The 12,072-nt window shown below is 45.6% G+C and overlaps 1 protein-coding gene across 1 annotated transcript in view; it reads right to left on the reverse strand.

The window, feature by feature from the left end:
* The window catches only part of LOC124545961, a 252,720-nt gene that overhangs the window by 55,229 nt on the left and 185,419 nt on the right, over nt 1–12,072 (reverse strand). Inside the window, exon 10 of the mRNA XM_047124926.1 lies at nt 11,401–11,628. Coding sequence (XP_046980882.1) covers nt 11,401–11,628 — 228 coding nt within the window. The remainder of the gene's footprint in view (nt 1–11,400; nt 11,629–12,072) is intronic.

The following is a 12,072-nucleotide window of genomic DNA, read 5'->3' on the forward strand; positions in this document are numbered from 1 at the left end:
CTGTTGTCAATGCAGAATCAGAAATAGGAGAATGGCTCGGTCAGGAGGGCTCAGTGATTTACAACGTGGTCCAGGCATTGGATGTCACTTGAATAAAATATAGCGTTGCTGCCTCTGGGCCACAGGGTCCCGGGTTCGATCCCCGGCCGGATCGCTGGGCAGTTCTAGGCGCTTCAGTCCAGAACCGCCTGCTGCGGGCATGGATGTGTGTGATGTCCTTAGGTTAGTTAGGTTTAAGTAGTTCTAAGTCTAGGGGACTGATGACCTCAGATGTTAAGTCCCATAGTGCTTACAGCCATTTGAAACCGGCCGGATCGGGGATTTTCTCCGCCCGGGGACTGGGTGTTGTCCTCATCAACTCGTCATCATTCGGGAATTGGCGAGATTGGCACTGGGAAGATTGTGAATTTGTACGGGCGCTGATCACCACGATGTTGAGCGGCCACCAACCAACATCATCACCACCATCATCATCATCATCTTGAATAAAATATTCACCAAGGGCATTTCAGCCTAACGGTGACGTGATTGTGAAGTGGAAACGCGAAGGAACAACCAGAGCTAAACCAAAATCAGACAGTCATCACATTAGTGCCGGACATGGACGATCGAGCATTTCGGTCAGTGGTTGTAAAAAATCGCACGAAGACAGCGGAAGGAATCACTCGTGAGTTGCGAAGTGAAGCCAGCAGTTCAGCCGGCCCAGTGACTGTGCATAGGGAGTTGAACAGTGGGATGCTGTGCTCTAGCAGCTCCTCATAAGCCACACATTTCCCCGGTCAGTACTAAGCAACGCTCGAGGTAGTGCGAAGAGCAACGCACTGGACAGTGGATGACTGCAAACGAATGATCTGCACTGAAGAATCACCTGCACCCTGTCGCATGGAAGGATTTCGATTGGGCGAATGCCTGCAGAACAATACCTGTCATTATATACAGGGTGGTCCATTGATCGTGACAGGGTCAAATATCTCACGAAATAAGCGTCAAACAAAAAAACTACAAAGAACGAAACTCGTCTATCTTGAAGGGGGAAACCAGATAGCGCTTTTGTTGGCCCGCTGGAAGGCGCTACCATAGGCCAAACGGATATCACCTGCGTTTTTTTAAAATAGGAACCCCCATTTTTTATTACATATTCGTGTAGTGCGTAAAGAAATATGAATGTTTTAGTTGGACCACTTTTTCCGCTTTGTGATAGATGGCGCTGTAATAGTCACAAACATATGGCTCACAATTTTAAACGAACAGTTGGTAATAGGTAGGTTTCTTAAAATAAAATACAGAACGTAGATACGTTTGAACATTTTATTTCGGTTGTTCCAATGTGATAGATGTACCTTTGTGAACTTATCATTTCTGAGAACGCATGCTGTTACAGCGTGACTACCTGTAAATACCACATTAATGCAATAAATGCTCAAAATGATGTCCGTCAACCTCAATGCATTTGGCAATACGTGTAACGACATTCCTCTCAACAGCGAGTAGTTCGCCTTCCGTAATGTTCGCACATGTTGTCAGGCGTTGTCGGTGGATCACGATAGAAAATATCGTTCAACTTTCCCCACAAAAAGAAATCCGGGGACGCCAGATCCGGTGAACGTGCGGGCTATTGTATCGTGCTTCGACGACCAATCCATCTGTCATGATATATGCTATTCAATGCCGCTTCAACCGCACGCGAGCTATGTGCCGGACATCCATCATGTTGGAAGTACATCGCCGTTCTGTCATGCAGTGAAACATCTTGTAGTAACAACGGTAGAACATCACGTAGGAAATCAGCATACATTGGAGCATTTAGATTGCCATCGATAAAATGGGGGCCAATTATCCTTCCTCCTATAATGCCGCACCATACATTAACCCGCCAGGGTCTCTGATGTTCCACTTGTCGCAGCCATCGTGGATTTTTTGTTGGCCAGTAGTGCATATTATGCCGGTTTCCGTTACCGCTGTTGGTGAATGACGCTTCGTCACTAAATAGAACGCGTGAACAAAATCTGTCATTGCCCAATTTCTCTTGTGCTCAGTGGCAGAACTGTACACGACGTTCAAAGTCGTCGTCATGCAATTTCTGTTGCATAGAAATATGGTACGGGTGCAATAGATGTTGATGTAGCATTCACAACACCGACGTTTTTGATTCTGATTCTTGCGCAATTTGTCTGCTCTTAATATGCGGATTAGCCGCGACAGCAGCTAAAACACCTACTTCGGCATCATCATTTCTTGTGGGTCGTGGTTGACATTTCGCATGTGGCTGAACACTTCCTGTTTCCTTAAATACCGTAACTATCCGGCGAACGATCCGGACACTTGGATGATGTCGTCCAGGATACCGAGCAGCATACGTAGCTCACGCCAGTTCGGCAGTTTTGATCACAATAGCCATACATCAAACGGTCCGTTATAACACGGGTAATGTATCTCGAAGCAAATACCGTCCGCACTGGCGGAATGTTAGGTGATACCACGTACTTACACGTTTGTGACTATTACAGCGCCACCTATCACACACCGAAACAAGTGGTCCAACTAAAACATTCATATTTCTTTACGTACTACACGAATATGTAATAAAAAATGGGGTTCCTATTTTTAAAAAACGCAGTTGATATTCGTTTGACCTATGGCAGCGCCATCTAGCGGGCCAACCATAGCGCCATCTGGCTTTTCCCTTCAAGCTAGACGAGTTTCGTTATTTGTAGTTTTTTTCGTTTGATGCTTATTTCGTGAAATATTTGGCCCGAACGCTATCAATGGACCACCCTGTATATGTGCGAACAGTGTAGTACAGGGGAGGTGGTGCTACGATTCGGGGATGTTTTTCGTGGTTATGCTGTTATCCCTTTACAGCTCTTAAGATGTTGAAGGATGTGAATATATTTTGCAGAATTGGCCTGGAGGCCCCATCCGGGAAGGTTCGACCGCCAAGTGCGAGTCTTATTTCAGTCGGCGCCACACTGGGCGACTTGCGCGCCAGTGATGAGGATGAAATGGTGATGCGGACAACACAACACCCAGCCCACGAGCGGAGAAAGTCTCCAACCCGGTCGGGCATCGAACCCGGGCCCGCTTGCACGGAAGGCGAGCACGCTACCACCCAACTAAGCAGGCGGACATTTGTGCACTGTGTTCAGTAGAGAAACAGGTCGCAGACAATGACTGTATCAGCATGAGAAAGCATCCTGTCATAAAGCAGCATCTCTGAGTAATGGTTTGTGGAGAATAACATTAATGAAATGGTCTGGCCTGGTCAGAATCCCGACCTGAACCTAAGGGAACATCTGTGGGTCGCACATCATTGCATCAGTCGTATTGTTGATCACTGTAATCACAGCCCGTACTGAAGATGCGTTGCACAAGACTAATATATCCGTTCGATTCATGTGCAGCATATCCTGAATTTAAAAAAAATTCCTACCCGAATATAAACTTTTATGGCACAATCTTGTTGTGCCATTTCTTGTGCACAAATAATTTCATCGACACACAAATTTATAAGTTAACATTCTGATTCGATTTTCCGCTCTATACAAACTAGAGTAATTAATCTTTTGACGAATACTTACTAGGTCTGTGCAAAAAGAAACTTGATTACATTAGTTTATTGATTTACGATACGGCAGTAGGAGCGATGCAACACTTTGAGAAACAAAATTTATTAGGAAATAATTTGAGCCTCCTTTCCTAAAGGTGATTTTACCTTTATACGAAGCCCTACAAAACGCAGCCTGTGATAATGTGTTGCATTGGCGATGATCCTTTCCAGCGTTTAGGTATACGGCGGTTGAAATCCCCCTCCCGCCATCCAAATTTAGATTTACATTTCCTTCCCTAAATGGCGTAAGGCAAATGCTGGGATGGTTCTTTTGTAAAGACGTGTTCGATTTCCTTCACAACCCGAGGATGGGCTAATGACATATTCGTTGGCGGAATGAGGATCCCTATTCTGCCTCCCTTGTGTTGTCTGTTCATCCGTCTGACCACAGTGCACTTTTATAGTGGCCGCACTTGCTTCTACCGGTGGTAAATCGTGTGAGACGGGGACCTGGGACAACGAATTGTTTCTGCAGTATTATTCATGTTTTTTTTTTTTGGAATGCGGCTCTCTTTGAAAACATTGTTTCTGTTCGTAAATAGAGATACCACATTTGGAGGAATTTAGAAGGATTTTTTATTTTTCGGACGCTTTTGCCACTCACTGTGACTCCTGTGCTCTTCCTTCTACGTTGTATACCATAATTTTATTTCTTCTTATTATGCTTTGAGCATGCTTTCGTGCTTATTTGTCCAAAATACGTTGACTGGTGTCACCACACTCTTCCCCTGCTGGATTATCAGCAGCTATGATAACAAATTTTACGCAGGTCTGAAACCGGAACATCAGCCATTTCACTGATGCTTCGAAGTTTTTGCGTTCCTCTCTTCCTCTTAGACACAGAACTTCGCATCGGTGCATTCCCCTTCAAGTCTTCATTTCTCAATAATCGCTGCTGTTCGGGAAGACAACTTCGCTCCTCCGCCACTGCGTTGGCAGCGGGCGAGGCAACCAGCTTCTCACGGATGCCACTACGCGGCGCCACCGACCGGAGTGCCGCGCTTTGATATGCTGGCGCGGTAATTCAAACGTTCGGCTCCTTTTTGAGCATACCAAAACTGTACAAGATTTCTAACGGGCCAGGCTAAATTATCTTTTTATCGGTTAGAATAAAAATTAATAGTGTTATATTCAGTGTCAGCGGTTATTTGTGAAACTGGCTCCAATGACGGCATTCTCATTAATTTTTGAGGTACTACGAGAAGCAGTGAATGAAAACCTTTATTATAAAATGAAACTTTTGCTTTGCAGAAGAGTGTACAATATTGTTACATTTCCTGGCAGATTAAAACTGAGTTCCTGAAAAGGACTCTGACATGGAACCTATTCTTCTGTGCGCAATGAATGTTCTGGATACCTTAGTCGGTAAGAGCATATCCCGCGAAAGGCAGAATTCTTGGTTCGAACCCCGATGGGATATACAGTTACAACTTGCTAGGATGTTCCAAGACAGTTCACATTCTCCATTTTCAACATAGAGTTTTTTCAATTATTTTCACTTTAAAGTTTCTGCACTTCCCTACCACAATAGATATATTGAAGTCTTCCTATGTGTTGTGGGAAAAAATGTGTACAGTCTATAGCAGTCGTGTTTCTTTGTCAAGCAGTACAACATCGGTACGGTACAGAATGTACAGAGAGAGACTAAACTGGGAACCCGATGAGGTTAAAAGCCAGATCGCTACCTTTCTCTACCAGTCATACCAGCGACAAGATCAAGCTCTGAATGAGTGGTTGATGAGGCGCGATTGGGTGCCAGAACTGGTAGCGCACTGCGCGGGGAAAACAGGGATACCGTTTTCGAATCCTTGAGCAGCCAACAGTTTTGACTTCTTAGTATTAGATTTGTGTAATTTACGGGATCTATGGATAAGTGACGTTGTACCTGGAATTTTCAGAAAACAATCTGCAAGTAATGAAGAATTTTTAGCGTGTCATAGACGAATCACGATTCTATTCGTTGACTGCTCGTAATGTCGTTACTGACGAGACTGTACCGACTCTTCTAGGCACGCCTACCTCGTCCCTTTTTTTTAAAACGTTGTAAACAGGGTCAAAGTAAATTGCTAACCTTCCGTTGCCCACAATCTTCAAGAATCCTTGGTCAGTTTCAGAATGTCGTAAAAATATTTCGATGTGATACACTGATTCTTTGATATCATCGTAACACCGTTTCTGGCACTGATCATTTTATCATTTAAGGAAATGAAACAAATTTTGTCAAATGAAAAAGTGCGTCTTACATTGTGTTGAGAAAATTTTTCTTGCCGTTTACTTAAAGTAGTAAGAGTATTTTCTCATTTAATTGTTTAAATTACAAAACTGGATATGTTGTATTGTTTTCAAATAAACTGCTTTGTTTCCTTTCGTCATGTTATGACCGAGTTATTGTTCCTTAGTCACCAGATGTACTTCACTGAAATTTTTCCTGATCGGTTAATTGGGAGAAAAGGACAAATGTTAACTCCTTGACTTTAAGAAGTTAAAGAAACAATGCAACAGATGAAAAAAGCCCGAATTCTGAAAAAGATTGGCTCCTGTTCTGGGAAATTACAGCGCTCAGAGACATGTGACGAACTTGCGTGCAACAAGATCGAAAGTACGATATTGCATGGCCCGTGTTGTTAAAAAGAACGATGCAGCCTTCCTTCGGACAAGCTTGCATATGCGAAGCAACAGGCACTGCGGCGACTACAGCTGCTACGAAGTACGTGAAATGCATTCGCAGTTGCGAGTACGAACAACCGTCAGCTGTATGAAGGAATGACGTCTGTGAAACTGTGTGCCGCGCCAGGACTCGAACCCGGATTTTCTTCTTTACGCGAGCCGTCTCCTTGCTCGTTTTGGCTACCCGTGCACGATTCACTGCCAGATCGAGACTTCCGTACGTCGTCGTTCCTGCGTCACAACGTGTACTCGTACGCACAGTATGTAATTCCTGTACAAGGGAGGACACTTTAATTGAAACTCGCTGCCTGTATCGCGGGTAAGTACGATATTGTGTGTTGTTAATGTTTCTTCGAACATGCGTGCAGTTGAGTCTGATCGTCGAGTAGGCAGTCAGATGGTGTATTTCTGCTGATAAGGATTTCAGTTTCTTCAAGAAGGTCAATCAATCATCGTGCCTTTGTTGGCAAAGTGAAGTATTTGGAATTTCTGTTCTGTGCTGTTTGCAGAAAGATTGTGATGGGCAAGATGTACCCCAGTGATGGCTTTGTTCAGGTATTTGTCCATACATCGACTATATTACGCGCAGACAAAAACAAGTAACGTCTCTGAGCAAAGTGTGCCGTATCTTCGTATGAAGAAATTTGTGATAAGCAACAGTTGTATAGCACATGCAGGATGCTGACAAACTTTCGTGACTACGGTATACACGAGTTGTGCATATCCTGTGAAAAGTGAGTGATGTATAACCAACTTTCTTTGACAATCGAAGCTAATAGATGGATATTAATAACAAAAGCCGCCAATACTATTCGCAGTAAGTTCAGAATTCATTTTAGGATACAATCGGCATGTGAACAATTTTCATGGTGATACGTTAAAGCATGTTCCATTTTCTTGTCACATAGCCAGCACCCAGCATTACGCTTTGAAATAGTCATGTGACCTTTTGTGCACCATCTGACGATGGGCATGAAAATGTTCGAAAGCCGGTTTATGAAGTACATATCTATTTTTAAAAAGTGTCTGTTTGTAGTTTTTCTCTATTTATATTAAAAATGTATGTTTAAGCTCGTCCATGTTTTACAAAATTACTGAATCCCTCAAGAGTTGTTCCAGCCATCAGCGCAAGAAAAGTTGTTTTTGATAATGTCATTAAATCAGTGCAACATACTGATTCTTATTTCTTCGGTTTTCAGCACTCTTTCTGACACTGAATTTGTACCAACTTCCGACTTGAAAATCTGAAGTTTTAATTACGTTAAACACATTTCAGCAGGACAATTTTGCACGCACTGTTTCCTAAGAAAGGAGGGGGATGAGGTACGCTAACGGAGCGTCTGCGCTTCCTGTGTCTAACCCGCTTCATGGCAGCCAATAGCTGTTACAGACTGCGCGTCGTAACGGCTTCCAGGGACAGTGAAAATTTGATTCTGTATATTTCAAATAATTATCGACCGAATTTAGAAACTTAAACTGCTGTCATAATCTAATCATTAAGTTGAAAGTTTAACATTGTAAACAACTGTTACGGGTAGGAACTTTGTAGGTATCTTGAAAGAGGCTAACCACAGCGCACAAATGACCCAGACTGTACGCACAATTTTTATCGTCTACGAAATTTTTTCTCGCCGACAGCTTCCACGAACTGATGAAAGGAAAAAAAGGTTATTGATTACCACAGTTTCGCTGTTCATGCAGTAAAACTTCGGCATTAGACATGGCGTTTTAATTTATTATTTCTTTACTGCCCACCCTATTCGCAACACAGTTTGTAGAGAGTATTCACGTACATCATTCAGTGTGCGTGGAACATTATGTTGTACGACCCATGGTCCAGGAGACATGACGCCATAAACAATGAGATGCGCGAAAAAGAAGAGCGCAAATTAAACGGATTATACTCATCCACTGTTCCATCAGACTTTGGACGTAATTTCACACCTTTTCTAAACTATTTGTCGTTTACGTGATTGACATCAAATATTAACATATTAACAGATGTGTGAAGTAATCAAACGTTTGTACCCATTTAATACCGAGTGGTTGTAATTAAACTGACGACGCTGAGAGTGCGGCAGTGCGGGCTGTATACGTTGTAGGAAGCTGACTCATCGTAGGTATGCTTATTAGCCGGGGCGATCGCAGGTATACTGGGAAAAAAAGTTTGCTTAATGCTACCACGTCGAAATACGGCGCTGTAAGCAGACATAACGTGAAATGCTTCTGTTTTGACGTCAATATGCTGGTTGTCTCTCGGTGACGGATGTTGATTTCTTTAGTGAAATGACTGTTGGTGTAAACAATTGACGAAGTTGAAGTTGTGCGTATCATATGCAGTGGCTGTTTAGAAGAAAGACTGTGTACTCCTGGCAAAGTAGTTTGATCAGAACAGCAGCAGTAGCGTCGCTGCATGGTGGGAGTATCGCCGATCGAAACAGCTGCGAAGAGGTCCCACGCCAGCCAATGGGCTAAACAATATTATGACGAAATTAGAAGGGACAGGTGAATGGGGCGGTGCAGCAGGGAGGGGGAGGCGGCGGCCCGTTCCCATGGCACTGTTGATGAAGTTTCTCTAGCTGTAGCCGACCGTGCAGCACATGGCCCCAATTCTGCACCCATCACTACTCGAGATGTGTCACAGGAGTGTCTCTCCCCTGGTCAACAGTTCAAGAGATATTGCGGCGCATTTTACACTGGTAATCCAAGAAGATTAAGAATATGCATGCATGGAATCTTCGCATGGACAAGGTACATTTTACTGTGCATGTTGCTGTGAATGCTCTGAACTGTCGCATATGGGGTTCTATTCCGCCACATTGTGTGCAGGAATATCCGCTGCAACCGAGTTATGTTGTGACCGTGTGGTGGTGTTTCACAAGCTCCTTCATTCTCGGTCAGTTTCTCTTCGAGGAAGCGACACCTCGCGGGCCAGCTAGCTGTACAGTGACATACGCACATTAGCGACACCTCGCGGGCCAGCTAGCTGTACAGTGACATACGCACATTGCGAGGACCGCCTTTTGCAACATGTTGATTCCAGCCTTGCAAGAATGCCACTGTTCCACACCACTATTTTCGTGCAAGATAGGGCAACACCACATGTCGGTTGCCAGGTGAAATTCATGCTTCGACCAATGTTTCGCAACGACTGCATAATTTCTAGCCAGTTTCAAAATGTGTGGTCTTCTTCATCCCCCGACCCTAACCCATATATGACTTCCGGTTGTAGGGACATGTGACAGGTCGTGTCTATCAGGCATGTATCCTGCCTCTTCCTGATCTAAAGGAGATCGCAGGATGACATGACATATTGCTCTGTTTTTTTCCACTGGAAATTCCGTGTTACAGATGCAGCCTGTTGCTCATTCGGAAGATCGTACTGAGCGCATGTAACATGTGAAAATATCCCAATAAACACGCCAGAATCACTTTTAACAGGTGTTTGATCATTCCTCCACCATGTTGTGAGTGCTTCCAGCGCCAGATTTCACTTGTTGGCAGAAATTGGAACTATTATTTTCCCAGCATACTCCGCTAGCGCACCGATTAATGGACATTCCTACGATATTGCAGCGTACTTCGATGTATACACTACTGGCCATTAAAATTGGTACACCACGAAGATGACGTGCTACAGACGCGAAATTTAACCGACAGGAAAAAGATGCTGTGATATGCAAACGATTAGCTTTTCACAGCATTCACACAAAGTTGGCGACACCTACAACGTGCTGACATGAGGAAAGTTTCCAACCGATTTCTCATACACAATCAGCAGTTGACCGGCGTTGCCTGGTGAAACGTTGTTGCGATGCCTCGTGTAAGGAGGAGAAATGCGTACCATCACGTTTCCGACTTTGATAAAGGTCGGATTGTAGCCTATCGCGATTGCGGTTTATCGTATCGCGACGTTGCTGCTCGCGTTGGTCGAGATCCAATGACTGTTATCAGAATATGGAATCGGTGGGTTCAGGAGGGTAATACGGAACGCCGTGCTGGATCCCAACGGCCTCGTATCACTAGCAGTCGAGATGACAGGCATATTATCCGCATGGCTGTAACGGATCGTGCAGCCACGTCTCGATCCCTGAGTCAACAGATGGGGACGTTTGCAAGACAACAACCATCTGCGCGAACAGTTCGACGACGTTTGCAACAGCATGGACTATCAGCTCGGAGACCATGGCTGCAGTTACCCTTGACGCTGCATCACAGTCAGGAGCGCCTGCGATGGTGTATACAACGACGAACCTGGGTGGACGAATGGCAAAACGTCATTTTTTTGGATGAACCCAGGTTCTGTTTACAGCATCATGATGGTCGCATCCGCGTCTGGCGACATCGCGGTGAACGCACATTGGAAGCGTGTATTCGTCATCGCCATACTGGCGTATCACCCGGCGCGATGGTATGGGGTGCCACTGGTTACACGTCTCGGTCACCTCTTGTTCGCATTGACGGCACTTTGAACAGCGGACGTTACATTTCAGATGTGTTATGACCCGTTGCTCTACCCTTCATTCGATCCCTGCGAAACCCTACATTTCAGCAGGATAATGCACGACCGCATGTTGCAGGTCCTGTACGGGCCTCTCTGGATACAGAAAATGTTCGACTGCTGCCCTGGCCAGCACATTCTCCAGATCTCTCACCAATTGAAAACGTCTGGTCAATGGTGGCCGAGCAACTGGCTCGTCACAATACGCCAGTCACTACTCATTATGAACTGTGGTATGGTGTTGAAGTTGCATGGGCAGCTGTACCTGTACACGTCATCCAAGCTCTGTTTGACTCAATGCCCAGGCGTATGAAGGCCGTTATTACGGCCAGAAGTGGTTGTTCTGGGTACTGATTTCTCAGGATCTCTGCACCCAAATTGCGTGAAAATGTAATCACATGTCAGTTCTAGTATAATATATTTGTCCAATGAATACCCGTTTATCATCTGTATTTCTTCTCGGTGTAGCAATTTTAATGGCCAGTAGTGTACAACGTGCATTGCAGCACTCGGAACACAGTTTAATTACAAAAACCCGGTACACGGGAGCTGGACTCTTCAGAGAGTCGAGGGTTAAGTGAGTGTCGGAGAGCAGCACGGCGCGGCGGTGGCGGCCGCGACTGACCTTCCAGTCAGGCACCTCGGAGAGGCGGTTGGCGAGCACGCAGCCGGCGGTGCCGCCGCCCACGATGATGAAGTCGTAGGGGGCGTCCGGGGGCGGCGCGGGCGCGGCCGGGGGCCGGCGTCGCGCGGCGCGCTCGCTGCCCGTCACGTTCCTGGCGACGGCGGCGTCCACCAGCGCCATGAAGACGGCGGCCAGCCCCAGCACGGCCGCCGGGCAGCCCGTCGCGTTCTGCACCTCGCGCTCCAGCGCCGACACCGTGGCACGCAGCGGCGCCGGCACCGCCACCGGCGACCCGCCGCCGCTCCCCGTCTCCATGGCCTGCCAAGAGTCGAGCCACAGGCCTGTTGTCATTTCGTACACCGTGCTGTCACAATAATAATACCACGTTTTGTGTTGTGTATCCAGGTTACTTACAATCGGGCCGTGCGCAGTTGGCCGTCTTCCATTTTCTTCTTGCTTACAAGATTGGGAGCTTGGTACCAACATATGAGCTTCCAAAGCAATGCGACGTAACTCGTAAATGTAACGTAAAGAACCTGGCTTTCGATGATTACATGCAACAGTAGGCGAACAGCGGAGAAATGGTTCCTGTCGGAGCGCAGACAAAGCCAATATATTCCTCTTTAAATAACGCCTTGCTCAACAAAAATTCTCTCCAGCACTACTTGAGAC

The sequence above is a fragment of the Schistocerca americana genome, chromosome 8, assembly GCF_021461395.2.
Source record: "Schistocerca americana isolate TAMUIC-IGC-003095 chromosome 8, iqSchAmer2.1, whole genome shotgun sequence".
NCBI classification, from domain to species: Eukaryota; Metazoa; Arthropoda; class Insecta; order Orthoptera; family Acrididae; genus Schistocerca; species Schistocerca americana.